Source organism: Humulus lupulus, chromosome 6, assembly GCF_963169125.1.
Source record: "Humulus lupulus chromosome 6, drHumLupu1.1, whole genome shotgun sequence".
Classification (NCBI taxonomy): domain Eukaryota; kingdom Viridiplantae; phylum Streptophyta; class Magnoliopsida; order Rosales; family Cannabaceae; genus Humulus; species Humulus lupulus.
In genome coordinates this window covers 24,335,840-24,357,062 of record NC_084798.1, presented here as the reverse complement: position 1 = coordinate 24,357,062, position 21,223 = coordinate 24,335,840, and the positions used below count along the sequence as shown (strand labels likewise).

Sequence of the window (21,223 nt, the reverse complement as noted above, 5' to 3'; positions counted from 1 at the left end):
TGTGTGGGTATGAAGGGTGTAGGATTTTAGGTTAGGGCATCGATTGTAGAAGAAAACCATTTAGGAGCATGGCTCATAGGGTGCGTTTTCTGGGGAAACCTTCTGGGTAGATTTTTGGGTATGCTTGTTCAAAATATCCAGCATTTTGGGTGCAAAACCAGGTAGCTTAGGGGACACGCTTCACTGGCGGTTTTGCACCTCTTGCCTACTGAAACTTTCCTTCCAAGGAAAACTTTTATCTTGACCCTCCTGACACACGAATTCCGTGTAATCGGGGATCTGTTGGGAGCACAGGCGCATGTTCATAGAACCGCGTGGTCTCACTCTCCACGGGCTGAGCTTACCTCAGCCTGTGCAAAGGAAACACTTCTTCAGATTCTTTCTTATGCTCAGGTCTCCCTTTCTGAAATTTCTTCTTTTGTTCGCTAGGCGACCAGATGGGACCCAAGAAGAACGCTCCTAAGAAGACCGCAGGCAGCTCGTCCTCCCCACAGTCCAAAGGAAAGGAGGTGATGACAGACTCCCCAATCCCTGTCTTTCGGCCGGCTGTGGAGCGGGAGCTCGAGGTGGTGCCCGATGCTTTTTTCGAGGCCGAGAGGATCGTCTCGAAGATCACCGACCAGGGGAGAGTGAATAAAATATTCCTCTCCCACAACATCGAGCTGGGGAGGAGCGCCCTGATCGCCCGACCTCCCCTAGAAGGTGAGCGAAGTTGCGCGCCGCTCGACAAGGAATATGCGGCTTGGAGTGACGAGCACTTGAAGGCTGGGGCCTTCCTCCCGCTGGACCAATATTTCGCCGACTTCCTCAACTATGTGAAGTTGGCTCCTTTCCAGCTCCCCCCCAACTCCTATCGTTTGTTGGCGGGGTTGAGATATCTGTTCTTGAAACAGGAGTGGGAGGTCCCCACTCCGGCAGATATCTTATATTTTTTCTGCCTTAAGGCCAGCCCGGAGCAGCGGGGGCGAGGCAACGGGTTCTACTACCTGAACCGCTTCCCAAACACGGCTGCGGTCATCGAGCTGCCCAGCCACCCCAACGACTTCAAAGACCAGTTCTTTATGTCCAAAGGGTTTCGCAACTGTGAACTTCATTACTTCAACCGTCCTCGTAAGTACCTTTTACTCTTAGCTCGTAAGTTAAGTATTGATTAGCTCCCCCTTTATCCATTTCTGACTTAGAATAATTCTGCAGCCATTTTCGCGGGGAAAGACAAGTCTGTGATCCTCGGGAGTCAGTACGAGACGCTGGCGGGTCTGCCCCCGAGTGAAAAGGACTACAGCTCATGACAAACGAGACGATGCTAGCATGCAAACTGATCTCCCCGGGCTAGACTTTGAACCTGAGGAGACCGTGGGGGCCTCCTCCAGCTCGCAAGATGAGGCCCATTCTCGAGGAGGAGGCCGAGGGAGGAGACGAGGATGAGGAGGACGAGGTGCCCCTCGTGAGGCAGAAGAGGGCGCGGGAGGTTGCCCAAGAAGCTAACATGGAGAGGGCCCAGTCCAGGGCAGCAGCCAGCCCCTCCATCCAAGGTAACCCATATCTATTTAGGGGCTTAGATAGGGCCACCTCAGACCCCCGGCTAGCTAGGTTCAATCCCAATCAGCCCGTCCAACACCATCGAAGTGACCCAGACCTTGACATAACCCTTCTCCATTGTGTCGATCGGCTTGTGCTGGATTATGAAAGTAGCCGCCCTAGGGGTACCGTAGTCGTAGACAACACCCTAGCCTTTAGGTCGGCCTTATTTGAGGAGTATGAGACCAACCTTCGTTCATGGCCCTCTCTCCAGGAGGGTACCGTAGCTTCGAGTCTTAGGCAGTATGTAGAAGAGTCTAGTCCTGAGCCAGTTTCAGACCCAGAACCCATGCCAGCCCGCGAAGTCATTGTCTTAGATTCCCCCGCAGAAGCTCCGGGGCTGATGGTCGTGACCATAGATTCCTCTTCTAGCTCGGGGGGTAGGATCCCTTATGATATATGTTTTTTAATTCTGTTTTCTCCTTATCCTTGTTGTTCTTCCATAAATGCTAACTTGTATACTAATGTTGTCTTTGTTTTGCCAGAAGAGATGTCTCAGCCCGGGAACAAGGATTTGAGAGCTAGGTTCACCGAAGGGAACTCCTCCGCCGAGACCTCCGGGCCCATGGTGAAGAAGCTCCGGGTGGCAAAGAAGGCCGCTGGGACACCAACCAAGTCTCATGCAAAGGGGAAAGACCAGACCCCAGCTGCCCAGGCCAAGGTACCTCCACCTCCTGCAGCAATGGAGAAGATGCCCCCGCCCCCGCCCCCGCCCCCTCCACGAGCACCCGCCTTCGTTCGGGATGTGGAGATGGAGCCTGGGACTTTGGCAGCTGCCTCCACCGAGGTGCGCATTCCGGTGGACCCCCAGGCCTTGGAGAAAATTCTTGACGTCTTTCGGGGGACGGTGTACGAGACGGCGACCTACACCGTCGACCACTACTACGGGGCCACTGAAAGGGACCTGCGGGCAATCGAGACAAGGAGCCCGGAGAGTGTGATGGAGTCTTCACTGGGAATGGCTCTAACGGTAAGCTGGCTTTGCTCTTTTATACTTTGGTTACCATGCTTTGCCTTGTCTCTCTTTTTTTTCTAAGGCAGTTGCCTCTTTGTTTTGTAGGGCGCTCTGGCTCTTCACTGGAGCATATCCAGGTCTAAGGCTCGGCTCGAGGACATGAGGGGCGAGCACCAGGTAGTTTTGGCCGCCCATCAAATGACCTTGGCCTCCCTGCAGGCGGCCCAACAGCAGGAAAAAGAGGCCAAGGATGCCTGGCGACCGTGCGGGCTGAGCTGGATGCAGCCCGTCCTAAGCTTTAAGAGGTCGAGGCTACCAAGGCCGCCCTTGTTGCCGTGATGGCCGAGTTAGACTCTGCGAAGACTGGAGCCGAGGAGGCTAAGGCCTCCCTAGCAACGGAGAAGGCAACTTCCAGCTCCGCCATGGAGGACATGCTCTACCATTGTTGGGTCTTCAACTCGGACGACGACTTCTCCTTTTTAGGAGCGGACTGGGAGGACTTCCGGGAAGGGTTCAAAGCTCGCCTCCAGCAAGAGGCACCTTCTGAGACTGGGGAGGCCTCCACAATGGCCGAGCAGAAGGGCGAGACGGTGACCTCAACGGAGCAGCCCGGTGGAGCCTAGGGCCTTTCATTTTCTTTTTACATATATATATATTTTGTAACTTTGTATGAGGTTTTTTCACCTCGAGACAATTGGTTTTAGTCAATATTTGATTCTATGCACCTTAGTTTGTTTTTTTCCATGATTGATGCTCTTATATTTTTCTGGGAAAAACATATTAACCAATCTTGATCCAATTTTTAAGACAAATCCTGGTTGAATCCCGGACCTCGCTTTAAAAACTTAGTTCACGTTAATTCTTTGACTAATATCTTGTGCTTTTTAAGAAAAACACTGATTAATCAATTTGAATCAACTTCTAAGTTTTAGGACCTGGTTATGTCCAAGACGTTATTTTGAAAACTTAGTTCGCGGTAATTCTTTGACTAATATCTTGTGCTTTTTAAGAAAAACACTGATTAATCAATTTGAATCAACTTCTAAGTTTTAGGACCTAGTTATTTCTAAGACATTATTTTGAAAACTTAGTTCGCGTTAATTCTTTGACTAATATCTTGTGCTTTTTAAGAAAAACACTGATTAATCAATTTGAATCAACTTCTAAGTTTTCAGACCTGGTTATATCCTGGATAGGGCTTAGTTTGTGTTAATCCTTTATCAATATGTCGTGTTTTTTAAGAAAAACATCGAGCAATCGATTTGAATCAACTTGTAAGTATTTAAGGTGACCTGGTTATATTAGCCAGGTACCATATGCCCCCCCAAGTAATTAGGAAAGGGTCTTTCGTGGTTACTTGAGATTACATTCGCAAATATACACAATAATGAAAGAAGATTTAATTCTCATTGCTTAATACATAAGAAATGGCCTTTCTGAGTAAGCCTTACAAGGGTGTCACTGATAATACTTCTTCAAGTGGATGGCGTTCCAAGCTTGTGGGACTGCTTCTCCATTAAGCCGGGCTAACTTGTAGGTTCCTTCCTTTATGAACTCGGCTATTTGATAAGGCCCTTCCCAGTTCAGTCCCAGTACTCCATCTTTGGGATCCTTTCTGGCTAAGAAGACTCTCCTGAGGACCAGGTCGCCAATGCCGAAAGAGCATTTTCGGACTTTTGAGTTGAAGTAACGCGTAATTTTTTGCTGGTAATGTGCGAGCTGGAGTTGTGACTCTTCTCGCCTTTCATCAATCAAGTCGAGGGATGAGCAAAGTAGTTCATGATTGCGATCCTGGTCATATGCCTGGACTCTATGAGAATATACCTTTAACTCAACAGGAAGGACTGCCTCGCTCCCTAAAGCCAGGGAGAAAGGAGTATGCCCCGTAGAGGTCCGATGCGAGGTCCGGTATGCCCACAGTACCTGAGGGAGCTGTTCTGGCTAGACCCCTTTGGCTTCGCCCAGCCTCTTCTTAAGGCTCGCCTTTAGCGTCTTATTGACAGCCTCGACCTGGCAGTTCGCCTGAGGATAGGCCATGGAGGAGAAGCTTTTCATGATGCCGTACCTTTCACAAAATTCGGTGAAGAGGTCGCTGTCGAACTGGGTCCCATTATCGGATACGATTTTCTTCGGCAGCCCGAACCGGCAGATAATGCTCTTGACTACGAAGTCGAGGACTTTCTTGGAGGTGATCGTTGCCAAAGGCTCTGCCTCATCCCACTTTGTGAAGTAGTCGATAGCCACCACAGCGTAGTGGACCCCGCCCTTTCCAGTAGGGAGGGCGCCAACCAAGTCGATTCCCCAGACTGCAAATGGCCATGGGGAGGAGATCATCTTCAGCTCGACTGGGGGAGCTCAGGCAACTGTGGCGAATCGCTGGCACTTGTCGCATTTCTTGACATACGAGACTGAGTCCTTTGATAGAGTGGGCCAGTAATACCCTTGCCTTAAGAATTTTAGGGCCAAGCTTTGCCCCCAGCGTGATCCACGCAAAAACCCTCGTGCACTTCCTGCATGATGGCCTTCGCCTCACCTGGCAGAACACATCGCAAGAGGGGTAGGGAATGCCCACGTCGGTACAACATCCCATCTATCACCGTATACCTTGGGGCTCGGTACAGTACCCGCCGTGCGTCATTACGCCCCTCGGGTAACTTTCCTTCGGTAAGGTACTCGAGGCTGGGGGTCATCCAGGTCGGTCTGGCGTCGATCATTTCGACCTCCGCCCCGACCTCTTCTATACTTGGTTTCTCTAGGAATTCCAACGATACTAACCCCAGCGTCTCCGTCTCCCCGGAGGTAGAGAGCTTGGTGAGGGCGTCTGCGTTAGCGTTCTGCTCTCGAGTTATCTGCTCGATTGAGCCTCGTTCAAATGCGGACAGCTCGAATTTTACCTTGGACAGGTAAGCAGCCATCCTGGCTCCTCGTGCTTGATATTCACCTAGCACCTGGTTTACCACAAGATGGGAATCGCTGAAGCACTGAACGGAACTGGCCTTCAGCTCCTGGGCTACCCTTAGTCCGGCCAGCAAAGCTTCGTATTCGGCCTCGTTGTTGGAGGCCTTGAATCTGACTCTCAACGCCGAGTGGAATCTATGCCCTTCAGGGGATATCAAAATGATTCCAGCCCCGGACCCATTCTCATTAGATGAGCCATCCATGAAGATCTTCCATGACGCCTAGGGCGAGGTAACCTGGGGTGACTCCTCCACAGGAACCTCCCTGAATCCTGTGCACTCTGCCACAAAATCGGCCAGGGCTTGACTCATTATGGCAGTTCGGGGAGTGTACAAAATTTCGAACTGACTGAGTTCGATAGCCCACTTTAACAGGCGTCCCGATGCTTCAAGCTTTTGCAAAACCTGCCTTAAAGGCTGATCGGTCATGGCGTGTATTGAGTGGGACTGGAAATATGGCCTGAGCTTTCAGGAGGCCGTGATAAGACAGAAGGCCAATTTTTCCATCAACGGGTATCGGGATTCGGCCCCGAGAAGTCTCTTGCTGATGTAGTAGACCGGTTTCTGAACCCGGTCTTCTTCACGGACCAATACGGCACTAGCTGCATCCTCTGTGACAGCTAGGTAGAGGAAAATGGGCTCTCCTGCCTTTGGTTTGGACAGTACCGGCGGCTCGGCCAGATGTGCCTTCAGGTCGAGGAAAGCACCCTCGCACTCCTTGGTCCACTCGAACTTCTTATTTCCTCAGAGCAGGTTGTAGAATGGCAGGCACTTGTCGGTGGATTTTGAAATAAACCTATTTAGGGCTACCACCCTTCCTGTCAGGCCTTGGACGTCTTTACGCGACCTGGGTGAGGGAAGCTCGAGCAATGACCTGATCTTATCGGGACTCGCCTCGATTCCTCTAGTGTTGACAATGAAACCCAGGAATTTTCCAGACGGGACCCCGAAAGTGCACTTCTGAGGGTTAAGCCTCATGCCGTATTCTCTTAGCACCTTGAAGCATTCTTCCAGGTCAGAGACATGGTTATCGGCAGTCCTTGATTTGACCAGCATGTCATCAACATACACTTCCATGCTCTTCCCGATCTGGTTGGCAAACATTCTTTTCACTAATCTCTGGTATGTAGCACCGGCGTTTTTCAGTTCGAACGACATGTCCTTGTAACAATAGACGTTAGTTGGGGTCATGAAGCTGGTGTGCTCCTGGTCCACCGGGTTCATGGCGATCTGATTATAGCCTGAGTACGCGTCCATAAAGGACATGAGCTCGTGCCCCGCTGTGGCATCCACCAATTGGTCGATCCTTGGCAAGGGAAAACAATCTTTGGGGCAGGCTTTATTCAGGTCGGAGAAGTCGATGCAGATCCGCCATTTCCCGTTGGGCTTCGGGACCAGCACGGGGTTGGCGACCCAAACTGGAAACTTGGCTTCATGGATAAAGCCACATTTCTTGAGCCGGGCTACTTCTTCTTCTAAGGCCTCAGCCCGAGTTGTTCCCAGGCACCTCCACTTCTGGGACTTTGCTGGAACGCTCTTATCCAAATGAAGGGTGTGCATGATGACATTCGGACTGATTCCCACCATGTCCTTGTGTGACCATGCAAACACATCCAGGTTATCCTGCAGAAATTTGATTAGCTCCGCCTTCCTCTTGCCACAGAGGTTTTTCCCAAGCTTGACCATCTGTGAAGGATTTTGTGGATTGATGTTTACTTCCTCGAACTCTTCAATAGCTTGGAGCTCGGACTTTTCCTCGCCTATTCGAGGGTCAATATCCTCACTTAGGATGATACTTTCCCCCTCGGTGCTCTAAGGTTTTTCAATCTCAGGATTAGTCAAAGGCTCCTGAGATTCCTCTCCTCCATCTTGGATGACCATCGTTAGCTGCCCGAGTTTTGATTTTCCCTTCATGGAAATGCTGTAGCATTCCCTAGTAGCAAGCTGATCGCCACGGACCGTGCATATCCCTGTGGAAGAAGGGAATTTCAGCGCGAGGTGGCGAACAGAGGTGATGGCTTCAAAAGCTATAAGTGTAGGTCGGCCCAAAATGACATTGTATGCAGCGGGGCAGTCGATGACCACGAACTCGAGGAGTTTTGAGACTGTCCGAGGTCCCTCTCCTAAGGTGATCACCAGCTCGATAGTCCCTATAGCCGCTAATCCTTCTCCCGAAAAACCATACAGCATCATGGAGGTCGCCTTCAGCTCGGCGATAGTCAAACCCATCTTCTCCAGCTTGGACCGGAATAGAAGGTTTACCGAGCTCCCATTATCGATCAGCACTCTCCTAACCCTCTGATTAGCGAGCTGCACTGCTACGACCAGAGGGTCGTTATGAGGGAACTGGACGTGGCTAGCATCTTCTTCAGTAAAAATGATTGGTTGCCTTTCCAATCGCTGCTGCTTTGGCAGAGGCTGCTCGGGGACGAACTCTACTCCATTATGAGCCTTGAGTTCGTTTACATACCGTTTTTGGGCACCCCTGCTCGTGCCAGTCAAATGCGGACCTACCGAGATTGTGGATATCTCTCCTCCTATCACTGGAGGAGGGACATCTTGATCTAACCGAGACCCGGGCTAACTGACCGGGACTTCTGGAGCAGGTCGGCTTGTTGGAACCCTGTTCCGCGCATACTGAGCCAAGGGGCCAGCTCTGATGGGAGTCTCGATCTCATCTTTCAAGTGTCTACAATCATTGGTATTGTGGCCAACGTCGTTGTGGAAACGGCAAAACTTGGAGGTGTCTCTCTTCCCCTTCTGGTGCTTTAACGGCTCCGGCTTCTTCCAGGGGAGGTGAGCAGAGTTTGCTAGGAAGATGTTCTCCCTAGAGTGGGTGAGCTCTGTATAAGTCGTGTAGACCGGCTTAAATTTTTCTACGGATTTATTCTTCTTTGGGCCGTGCTTGTTGCCTTCGTCGTTCCCCTTTCTCTTGCCTCCACCGAACTAGTTATTCTATGTAACGTTCTGGGTCGCTGTCACGATCTCCGTTCCCACTCCAGTGGGCTACTCAGGGACCTGGCTGGTTCCTGTAGCTGAGGCTTGGGCCTCCTCCAAGTTGATCCACCTTTGGGCCCTATTTAGGAATTCCTTTACTGAGCTGACTCCCTTCCTTTGTATTTCATTCCAGAGTCCCCCTCTGACAAGGATTCCAGTCCTCAAAGCCATGAGCTTGGAGCTGTCATCTGCATCCCTAGCCTGAGTGGCGACATTCGTGAACCTACTCAGGTAAGCCTTCAGAGGCTCGTCGGGTTGTTGCCTCACGTTAGCCAGGGAGTCGGCCTTGACGCGGGCAGCCTGGGAGGCTCGAAATGCCCTTTTGAAGTTAGCAGAGAAAGTTTTCCAGGAGTTGATTAATTGCTTCTTGCTTTGTTTGAACCACTGTCTGGCTGACCCAGTCAGTGTGGAGGGAAATATCAGACACCTCAGCTCGGGGCCAATGTTGTGGGCCATCATCAGGGTATTGAACATACCCAGATGATCCGACGGATCTCCGTCTCCGTTGAATTTGGACAGGTGCGGCATACGGAAACCGGGCGGGTATGCCGTTGCTGCTATGCTGGGGGCGAAGAGCTCAAGCTCGTCCCCTGAATCATATTCGTCTTTTTCTTTCTCTGACAGGAGCTTCCTCATCAGCTCCTCCATCTGAGCCAGGCGCTCAAGGGTTTTGTCCTGATCTCCTTGGTTATTTCGGGGCTGTTCAACAGCTCCAGATCCGTTGTATACGTTTGTTGGGTTATTGCCCCTCCTATCTTGAGATAGGTTATTTGGGACATTCTTGCCGTTACCTACCTCGGACAGGTCTCCCCCTGAGCAAGCATAGCTGCCACCTTTTACCGGGTCCCCCCTGTGAGAGTTAAGGCGATCTCGTAGGTCGCCCCTCGGGGTGGCTTGAGGACTTTGCGGCGAGCTTAGGCGTTGACGCAGGTCTCCGCCAGAAAGGTCACTCCGGCGACTTCCGATCCAGTAGCTCCCGTTAGAGAAGCTCGGAGCCCGCCTCTGGGGGTGAGGATCCGGGCTTCCTCTGGGCGCCCTGCTACGATGGGAAGGTCCTGCAGATGGCGGGTTTCTCCTGCTGCTTCCATAAGCTAGAATATCTCGAATAGGCTGAGGAGGAGACAGATATCTTATTGGTGACGGAGGATGTCTGACCGGGGATGCAATCCTGGTTCCATCAGGGCGGATCAGGTTAGGTGGAGGCCTTTCGGCCCTGCCAACTTGCGGACCTTGCGCCTGGCGACCTGGACGAGGCGCAGGACGGCTGGCCGAGACTGGATGGTGCTGTGAGCCCTCCCCGGATCTCTTTCTAGAATCCCCTCGAGCCCTCCTGGGCGCGCTCGAGGCTGACAGTGAGCTGGGAGTTGAAGTTTGGACCGAGCGGCTATACTGTTGTTCGGCTCTGGGTATTTCTTCGAAGTTTGCTTCTCGGCGGTGCGATGAGGGAGTAGAGTTGGACGTCGGAGGTCTGATCGAGCGGCTAGGCCTGGACCGATTACCCCAGCGGGACTTACGAGTCTCGCCTTGCCTCTTTCCGACGTTAGCGTCAGTTGTAAGAGGGGGTAGTCGGGCCAACACCTCCTTAATCTGCTGATTAGCTTTCGCCAGTTGACTCCTCAGCTGAGCATTCTCCATCTCTACTGCCGTGTAAAAGTCCGGGTTTGGATTAGGTGGCCGGGGTGCCGAACTTCCAGTGTCATCCTGGCCTACTGACTGCTTTCCCGGCCGCTGCTGAACTTCAAGGTTTCGCTCACCGAAGATGGCGGCATGATGAGCCTCTGGCCCATCATGTTGTTCCGCCTCGTTACCGTGTCTTGATCGAGTGGTCACCATAGTTGGATGTTTGCGATAGCACCAATCTGACTAGCTCTCAATGAAAGCACCAAACTGTTGACGCGGTTCTTCGCCAACAGGTAATTAAGAAAATAAGAGAAAGAGATTAGTGCTTAATAATGAACCGAAACACATAAATGATCTTAAAATGGACTGATGACACAACTACATTTTTAGGTGGTTCAAAGGTTAAAATCCTTTTACTCCACTAGCCAATATTAGTGCTATATTTCTGGTATTTTTTTACAAGGTATTTTGTTATGTAATGGAATCCAACCCTTTGCAACTCCCAGGGTCTCCATATTTATAGGAGAGGGCACCTGGGAGTTGGTAAGGGGGGTCATCACGTGACCTTCTTACACATCATGTCACTTCTGTGACATTCATGATTAATTCCTAAAACCTGACAAATGAAGTATGGTCTAATCAACAGGTAAGGGGGATAATGGGCCGCATGGCCCAACCCAGTCGTGGGTGCCTGAATACGCACGTTCATGCTGCGTATCCGATAATTCAGGGATATATCAGACACGTAATGTCTGATATATGCACATTTACATTGCGTGGTAGACTTTATAAGGAGTCACGGCTTCCACCTCCAGCTCGTGCCCCGAGCTGGACACCTTCCTGACCTGCGGTCTTTATTTTCCTGACTCGGCCCTTAAATAATCTTGGTGAGCCTTTGGTTACCTCGAGCTAAAGAGGTAGGACCTGACGACAGCAGCTCCGGTCATGTGGTATCCACGTGGCTAATATAATTAGGTCATATCTCAGCTCACTAATAGCCCGTGGGAAATCATGGCGTACAGTTATGATGACATGACAAAATTATTTTTAATTTTATCCTTAAAATTTAAGAATTTGTAATTGTAAAAATTAAATGATAAATTTTCACCTTTAGCAGTCTCAAAATCAAAATCTTCTGATTTATGAAATGCTAAATAATTAATTTCTAACTTTATTATGTGTTCAATTAAATCTGATAAAAACAAAAGGAGTCCATTAATTAAAATTTATAAATATATACAACTATGTATATCATACTAAAATTTTAAAATAGTGTTTTTACAAATTAAAACAAGTATTTTTTATAAAAACTATTTTTGTAATATTTCTTTCTGTAAATCAGAATCATGTATTAACCAAACCAACCAAATTAACACCTATCCAACACCTTTTATCAACAAGGCATGATAAAACCAGCTATTTACAGTAATTCAAACCAAGTTCTGTCCTCTATATTGACTTTTCTAGGCATTATATGTTGAATTCTATTCTTCATCTCTGTATTCTTTTAACAACGCCTTCAGTTGGAACTTGTATACATAAAATGATATTTGAAAATTAACTTTGGCAAATTGGTTATCTATTTTTTTTTTGTAATAATATGAGTAATTATAATAAAGTTACTAGTATGAGTACGTATAGCACATATTACAGATCAAGCACGAAACAATATAATTTGTAAATATATCTAGGCGAGTAAGAGAATGTGAAATATGATTGTATTAAAACTTCATGTATCATATCCTGTATTAGACAAAGAAACAGATAAAAAAAACACCATGTCTGATAGATAGGACGTTGATCAATGTAAAAGACTATATATAGATATTATGCTTACCTTTATATCAAGGGAACTTTGGACAAATATATAACAGTAAACTTGTACTAATTAACTAGAGACGATTTATTAGTATAATACGTACCAGTTTTATTAATTTTTTCACATGATAAAAAATTATTATAGTTTATTGTGTGATCTAATTAATTTTTATAAACCTATTTATTAAGATATTAAAGGTATAACTTGTACAGTACTGTTAGTGGGAATATTAAATTCGCATGAATATTATAAGTGTCATATATATAGTTTATAATATATATATAAATGTAAGCAAAAAGTTAATACAAACTATAATTGAATGGAACCAATAGAAACTTCCAATATTAATTGATCAATCAGAAGTATACATCATTGATAATAAATAGTAATTATGTATGAAAGGACATCATAGTCCTATAGCTAGCTAGAGTTGCATAATAAGAAAACGACACACACGTATTGCGAAGCTTAAATCCAGCCATCCGTAACCGTAGATGTATTGAAAAATATGATGTGATGATCTATATACCTGTATACATATCAGCACCAGAAAGCAGCACTGCATAAAATGTTTAAGGCTTAGTGGTCTCAGGTGGATTACTGAGGGTTGGAATGGAGTTGTGTTTAGGGATTTCTGGAATGGTTGGCAATACGGGCTTAGGCAGCTCATGATGGAGTTCAGGTAATTTTGGTAGCTCGTGCTTAGATAGTTCATGGGGCAATATAGGCAACTTAGGAGCTTCGAGTTTTGGCAATTCTGGCACTTTAGGAGCTACAAATTTTGGCAATTCAGGTACCTTAGGGGCTTCAAGCTTAGGCAACTGTTGTGGAGATACTTCAGGTGCTTTAGGTAGATTACCATGAGTCGGTCCATGCAACTTAGGAAGTTCAGGCTTCGGTAGTTCAGGAACTTTAGGGAGTACGGGAAACTTTGGGACTTCTGGTTTTGGCATTTCAGGAACCTTTGGAATTTCAGGCTTTGGAAGCTCATGAGGCGTCTCAGGCAGCTTTGGGGCTTTGGGTTTTGGCACTTCAGGAAGCTTAGAAATTTCAGGCTTTGGCAACTCATGAGGTGTCTCGGGCAATTTAGGGGCTTCAGGAACCTTAGGAATTTCAAACTTTGGCAGCGCAGGCAATTTAGGAAGTTCAGGTTTTGGAAGCTGAGGAACCTTTGGAAAGCTTGAAGTAGAGTCTAGCAACTGCCGGGCCTCAACCACTATTGTGCTGCTGATAAAGAAAGAATAAGTGAGAACCATAAATGGTAACACAAAGTTTGGGAGCCCTTTATAAGCCATGGTAATTTCGTGCAAAATAAGAAAAAAATGGAATTAGTTATGAAGAAGGATGAAAATTGATGATGATCAACTTCTGAGATAAAGAGAACTTGTTTGTGATTAAAATCATTATTTCTATAGGTTTTTATAGGTAATGGAACGCGCAGAGTGGAGTTAAAGTCTCGAAAGGTAAGTATTGGTGTCGAAAATAATCAAGAAATAAAGGGAAAATAAAAACAGAAAGGAAGACAAAAGGTCCTCTGTATAATCTCTGTGTTTAATATTCTGATAATGATACAATTGGTACTGTACCTGCCTTTTATATACAAGATACAATGAAAATATCTATAACAGAAAAATATTCCTTATAACTAGGATTGCAACACGTATACAAAAAGAATTATTCTAGAATAGTCTAATGGACAGCAAGGCACAAAGAGAATATTCAGGGTATCAATATCTTATTTTTCAACATGCTCTCTCAAGCTTGACTATGGTGCTGAAATAACAGCAAGCTTGCTCTTCAGGTATTGAAACTGATTTATAGAAACAACCTTTGTAAAAATATCGGCAGTTTGCTCGGTAGTGGGAATATGTCTGACCTCTAGCAATCCTTGCTTGATGAGATCACGAATGTAATGAACATCGACCTCAATATGTTTGGTTCGACTATGAAAAACAGGATTAGAGGAAAGCTGTTTTGCACCTGCATTATCGCACCAAATCACAGCAGGCATTTTGTGCTTTAGTCCAAGTTCTTTGAACAATGAAAACAGCCAAGCTACTTCAGTAGCTGTTTGAGACAGTGCTCTATATTCGGCCTCGGTAGAAGACCTTGCAACAGCCTTTTGCTTCTTAGAACTCCAAGTAATCAGATTACCTCCCAAGTAAACACAGTAGCCGGTGGTGGATTTTCTATCATCAATTGAGCCGGCCCAATCGGCATCGCTGAAACATTCAACTGTCCATTGCTTGGAGGGTTTGAAGATAATTCCCTGGCCAATTGTTCCTTTAAGATATCTAAGTAAACGCTTACACACAGCCCAATGATGATTGGTGGGACTATGCATAAACTGACTTAGTTTATTCACAGTGAAGGCTATATCAGGTCTACTTAGGGTGAGGTATTGAAGGCCTCCCATGACGCTTCTAAAAAAGGTAGGCTGATCAAAAACATGGCTGTCATCAATACTAAGTTTCTCATCTTGAGAGATGGGAGTCGGACTTGGTTTGCATGTGAGCATCTTGTTTCGGGCGAGTAAATCAGTCGTGTATTTGCCTTGAGAGAGGTGAATACCATATGGTCCCCGAGTGATTTCAAAGCCAAGGAAATAAGTTACAGAACCAAGAGACTTCAACGAAAAGAACTGTTGAAGCTGTGAAATAATTTTGCGAACATGAGAGTGATTATTGCCGGTCAAGAGAATATCATCGACATAAACAAGGAGATAAAGCTCAGCACCATCTTTTTTGTAGTAGAACAGCGATGAATCAGAGACTGAATTAATAAAATTGAGAGAGAGCAGAACACTTTTCAGCCTGTCAAACCATGCACGGGGCGCCTGTCGAAGTCCATATAAAGCTTTATTTAGTTTACAAACATGATTAGGAAACTTTGGATGAGTGTACCCAGTTTGTTGAAACATATAAACAGTTTCATTAAGTGTGCCGTTGAGAAAGGCATTGTCAATGTCAACTTGCTGAATATCCCAATCTTGAGAAGCTGCAAGAGCAAGAATGAGACGAATAGTGGAACTTTTAACGACAGGGTTGAATGTCTCAATGAAATCAACACCGGGTGTTTGCTGAAATCCTTTTGCCACAAGACGAGCCTTATAGCGCTGAATAGTTCCATCTCTATTTTTCTTAACACGAAACACCCATCGATTATCCACAATGCTCATGTCAGGAGTACGAGGAACAAGGATCCACGTCTTGTTTTTTTGAAGAGCAAAGAATTCTGAATCCATGGCTGCTTTCCATTTGGGAATTTTTAGTGCTTGAATAGCATTTTCTGGTTCACATTCAGTCAATAAGGCAAGTGGAGAAGGACAGAAAGCATGAAAAATTCGTGGTTTATGTATACCAGCTTTGGCCCGAGTTATCATAGGATGAGAGGGTTTCTGAACAGGAGCAGGAGGTGGTAATACCTGTGGAGAAGATGGTGCTGTATATGGAGATAAAGGTGAATCGGTAAGAAGAGGGATAGTGGCATAAGAAGAAGATTTACCTGAATGAGAAGGAGTGACCGACTGTTGTGAAGTGACAGGAGAAAGCGAGGAAGATTCTGCCTGAAGGGAAGGAGAAGAATGACTTGTATCAACCTCCTCAGTACCAGAAACAGGTTCAGAAGTGACAGTAGGAATATATGGTAGCCATTGAGGATATTGAGAAGAACTAATGGGTGAATCAGTACAAGTAGTAGTATAAGTAAAACCATGAGCAAAAGGAAAATCAAACTCATCAAATGACACACTACGAGCTATGTAAACACGACCTGATGAATGAAGGCACATGTATCCTTTATGACTAGGAATATAACCAATAAAAACACATTTAGCTGAACGAAATTGAAGTTTATTTGAGTTGTATGGGCGAAGGTATGGATAGCAGGCACATCCAAAGGCTTTGAGAAATTTATAGTTCGGGGTGAGACCAAAAAGCTTTTGAATAGGACATTTATAGTTAAGAATGGGAGTGGCTAAATGATTAATGAGAAAGGTGGCTGTTTGAAAGGCTTCCCACCAAAATCGTGCAGGCATACTAGAGTGAGCAAGAAGAGTGAGGTCGGTTTCAACTATGTGACGGTGTTTTCGTTCGACTCTACCATTTTGTTGGTGCGTGTGGGGACAAGGATGTCTAAATTTGATGCCTAAATTTTGAAGATAAGGTTCAAAATTTCTATACTCACCCCCCCCCCCCCCCCCAATCTGTTTGTACAGCTTTGATTGTGGTATTAAGTTGTCTTTCAACCTGGGTTTTGAAAAGTTTAAATGTGGAAAGTGCTTGATCTTTGGTTTTCAAAGGGAAAATCCATGTATACCTGCTAAAATCATCAAGAAAATGTATATAGTATCTATACCCATGTCTAGACATTATAGGAGCCGGTCCCCATATATCAGAATGCACTAAATCTAAGGCATGTTTTGATTCCTTAACTGTTGAAGGATAAGATTTATGGTGAGCTTTGCCTAATTGACAACTTGAACAGAAGTGTAATTTAGATGAAAAATACTTTTTCTCATTGATTAGAACATGTTTAAGTACATTAATAGAGGGATGGCCTAACCTAAGATGCCATAACTCAGACTCATTAGGTGAAATAGTAAAACAAGATGACTCTAGACTGGACAGATGACGATTATTTGAAGTAAAGGCAGGAAGACACGTTGAACTGCTGCTTGCGGAACCTGTCAGTGGCGTTGTGAGTTGATAGAGGCCATTGTTAACCTTCCCTTGAAGAAGAACCTTCTTCGTATCCATGTCCTTCAAAACACGAATGAGGATAAAATTTAGCATAAGCATGATTATCTTTGGTAAGTTGAGACACACTTAACAAATTTTTAGTGATAGAAGGTACACAAAGAATTTTATTTAAGTGCACAGGTTTGGAAGGATGATGTGTTTTGAAGACTGAATGACCAACATGGGAAATAAGAAGGGATTGACCATTACCGACAGTCAAATTGGTCTTACCATGATACTCAGTGGGAGTTTGAATATTACCAGCATTATCAGTAACATGATTGGTAGCACCACTGTCCAGGTACCAATTGGTGTCATCAGAGGTAGTTGGCTGGCTTGAGTTTGTGACAAAGGCCTGTTGGTGAGAGTTGCCAGTTTGGCCAGATGACTGGTGCTGGTTAGACTGCTGGTTATAGTTGCTGCTGGATGGAGTGAAGGCTATATCAAATCTGTGATAACACTTTGCAGCAGGGTGACCAGATTTGTTGTAAAGTTGACACACCACACGCCCTTGATTTCCTCGACCACGGCCTCGAGAAGGAAAAGTTCTTCCACCACCAGAGTTATTGGGAGGAAAGGGCTTTCTGTTTCGAGCAGCAAAGTGAGCGGAAGGAGCAGTTAGATCCATGTTAGCTACAGCTGAGTTTAGCTGATCAATACGCATTTCTTGGCTCTGAAGGAGAAACTGAACCTCAGACAAAGTTAAACGATCACCCCTGGAAGTAAGATTGATAACAACAGAGTCATATTCTGGTCCAAGACCACCGAGAATATATAAAATTAGATCATCATCACTGAAAACTTGACCTGCAGCAGTGAGACCATCAGCAATGGTTTTCATTTTAAGAATATAGTCATGGATAGAGAGAGATCCCTTTTTGAGAGATTATAATTGAAAACGAAGCTGAAGTATACGAGCCCTGGACTGAGTGGTGAACAAACTCTCAAGAAGAACCCACACATCACGAGAGAACTGCCAGTGAAGCACATGACCCATCATGGCTTCTGAAATAGAGTTCAGCAACCAACTCAAAATTGCTTGGTCAGTTCGAATCCAATGAGTGAATTGAGGGTTTACCAGTCTAGGTAGAAGGGGATTCGGATTTGCAGGAGGGTCAAGGTATTGAGGAGGGCACGGTCTTGTGCCAAAGAGAAATCCATCGTACTCGTGGGCTCGCACGGCTGGTATCACTTGGGATCGCCAGTATGGGTAATTTTCCCGGTCGAGGCGGATTGTAATCGGAGCAAGCAATGGGGCGACTGGAGCTTGAACCATGGGCACGACAGGAGCTGGGACTGCAGCAGGCGGAGCTTGAGGAAGAAGCGGAGCATCGACGCCCGGACCAGCAACGTGTTCTCGGCGAGCTTGACTAACAGAGGAATCGGATTGGGACCCAGTGGATGCCATGAGCGCTAATACCAAATCAAGAAATAAAGGGAAAATAAAAACAGAAAGGAAGACAAAAGGTCCTCTGTATAATCTCTGTATTGAATATTCTGATAATGATACAATTGGTACAGTACCTGCCTTTTATATACAAGATACAATGAAAATATCTATAACAGAAAAATATTCCTTATAACTAGGATTGCAACACGTATACAAAAAGAATTATTCTAGAATAGTCTAATGGACTGCAAGGCACAAAGAGAATATTGAGGGTATCAATATCTTATTTTTCAACAAAAATACTTTACACATTGTTGACCAACTTCTTACTAGTAAATATATGAAATATCTATATATTACTATCTGATTTTTTTATTTCATAGAAAGATCTTATTTATTATTATATAGCATTTTGGATATTTTTATTGTATATACGCTGAATTTTTATTATTAGTAGCTTTATGATATAACTGGTTATTATGTGGGAGCTTTGGATAATTGGAAGTCGGTAACGTATATAGTCAATCCATGTAGCCAGTTGAACTAATTGTGTTCTTTGTTGCCTTATGATTTGTTTTTAAAAGTTAATTAACTATTGTTATAAAACAAACCTTTCAACTTTATATATATTAGAGTGAAAAATAATAGATCATAGGGATGACCACAAGATTTAAGAAAGAAATTTTTTGGCATTGTTTTTTGTTTTTTGTTTTCAGAAATGAGAACAGAAAATAGTTTTTGTAGTTTTAAAAAAAAAACAGGTGTTTAGTTAATGATTTCTAAAAAAAATTAGTTTTATTTTATTTAATAAAATCTTAAATAAAAAATTAATAAATATATTTAGAAAGAGAAAAATAAATAATGTGAAAGAAAAAGTTATGAAAAATAAGGAGAGAGAAAGTAATTTTAGAAATTTTGAGGAAAAAAAATTGTGGAGAGATACTGAGGCAAGAAAAAAACAGAGAGATAGAAAAAATAAGGAGAGAGAAAATGAGAATATAGGAAGTGATGAGAAAGAAAATAATCGCTACAACAAAAATGGGTTTTAGGGGTGACGCATGTGTCAATCGCCCCTGATGTGTCACCCCTGATAAAATGCGCCCCTAATATTCAAATATCAGTCGCTCCTAAAAGTTGAAATGTCGCCCTAAAAATTTGAACATTTTCCATCACTTTTGTCGATATGTCGCCCCTGATACGCCAATAGTCGCCCCTAATACTTGATTATTAGGGGCGACATGTTGCCCCTAATACCATCAAATGTCGCCCCAAATGTTTACACGTGGCATCTATATTAATCGATGTGTCGCCCCTGATATGTCACTAGTCGCCCCTGATACTTGATTATTAGTGTCGCCCTTAATACTATTTTATTTATAAAAAATAATAAAATAAAATTTTAATTAATTATTAATCTAAATTATTAATTAAAATTTAAATAATAGAAAACAAATATATTAAAAATAAAAATATTATATTAAATATTCAAATTAGTTTATTAAAATAACAATTATCCATATTCATAATATATTAAGATAACAAATATTCATATTGTTCATATAATTTAACAATAATTAATAATAAAATAAACCATAAACTTGGTTTTGGTCATGTTACCCTTATTTTAATATCATATACAATAAGTGTTAACTAATCATATTTTTCTTAATATATGATTAATACTGTAACGCCCTGGATAGCCAGGACCGCTACACTGTGTGTTTATAAAGTGCTAGACTTGCTAATCAAGCCATTTAATTAAAAGCGTGTTATCGAAACTATAGAGGAACTAGGGTTAAAATGTTTTGGTCTCAAAAGTCGCATTTTCATTAAGTAACATTATCCGTTTACACGGAATCCCAAAAATATTAAGTTTAAGGACCGTTTACAAAAGTCATAAGGTTTGGATACAATAACAAGCCATATTAAGGAAAAACAGACAGTTAGGTAATCCCTGTCCTGATCCACTCCTCGACCATGGCGATCGAACAGCTGGCTATGTACATTCAACCCCACAGCCCTCCAACTTAGGACTGGTCCAGCTTGCCCTTGCCTTTACCTGCACCACGTAGCACCCGTGAGCCAAGGCCCAGCAAGAAAACACAACAACAGAGCATAAGAAATCAACAGACAAATCAATATCTCATATTGCATCACATAATCTCAACCATATAACCATTCAATATAATCAAGTATTCCACATACTAAGCATATCAACTCATATCATTTACAGTTCACAAACGATAACTAGGGCTAGCGCCCTCAGGCCGCTCCCTCCGTTATCCCACTGACTCCGGCCCGCTTAAACCGAGCTCATTGAATATTAAGCTGTCCTCGGCTACCAGTGGCCAAGCAGTGCCCTGTGCGCAAATATAGTGGACGACACCCTTAGGCCACTTTTACATGTCCCATGGCATAATACCATCATTGACACGATACAAATATCGGGAGCACTTAGTCCCATCACAAACATATAACCGGGTGCAGTTTTCTTACCTTTCAATTCACTAAATTTGATCCCTCGACTCCTTGAGCACGATCCCCCTCGAGCCCTAGCGCTCACCTAAACACAATCATAGGCCAAAGTCATCATCAATCCTCAAGTCCAAAACCTAGCCTCAGGGCTAATCCCGAGCCCCCGGGAAGTCCTAGTTCCACCAAACAAGGTGGTGGAACCAAACCCCAAACCCTTGGTAAAAAACCCTTGCAAATAACCCTAAAATCCTCTTCAGAAGGCAGGGTAGCGCTACAGCGCTCATGGGAGGGCGCTACAGCGCTACAAACAGAAGCAAAATCCCCTCAGCAAGCTTGGCCTAGCGCTACAGTGCCCAAAGGCTAGCGCTGTAGCGCTAGTCACAGGCAGGGTAACACCAGTTTTTCCCTCCTGCGATTTCCTCGAACCAATCTCAACCAAAACTCCTCCAAATCTTTCCCAAACTCAAAAACAACCTTATGACCATACTCCACTCATCCCAAGCACTCCAAATACCTAGAACTCAAGCACATGCATCCCCAAACTCAAAATTCACCATAGCCACTTCTAGACAATGAAACTCAGCAGAAACTAGTTGAACATCAAAGTTAGAGCTTAGAATTTATACCTTTGATGGGATTTCGACCACAAGTTGCCTCTAGACTTCCTTGGTTTGCTCCTCCTCAGCCTTAGGC

The 21,223-nt window shown here is 44.6% G+C and overlaps 1 protein-coding gene and 1 pseudogene across 1 annotated transcript; both read right to left on the bottom strand.

Annotated features, from left to right (window-relative positions):
* Positions 1–12,241: 12,241 nt before the first annotated feature.
* On the bottom strand, positions 12,242–13,271 carry LOC133781926 (protein PELPK1-like). Its single transcript, XM_062221034.1, has one exon. The coding sequence runs from the start codon at positions 13,219–13,221 to the stop codon at positions 12,499–12,501; it is 723 nt and encodes a 240-aa protein (XP_062077018.1). The 5' UTR covers positions 13,222–13,271; the 3' UTR covers positions 12,242–12,498.
* Positions 13,272–17,355: 4,084 nt separating this feature from the next.
* Positions 17,356–17,467, bottom strand: LOC133787796 (small nucleolar RNA Z247; annotated as a pseudogene).
* Positions 17,468–21,223: the final 3,756 nt, after the last annotated feature.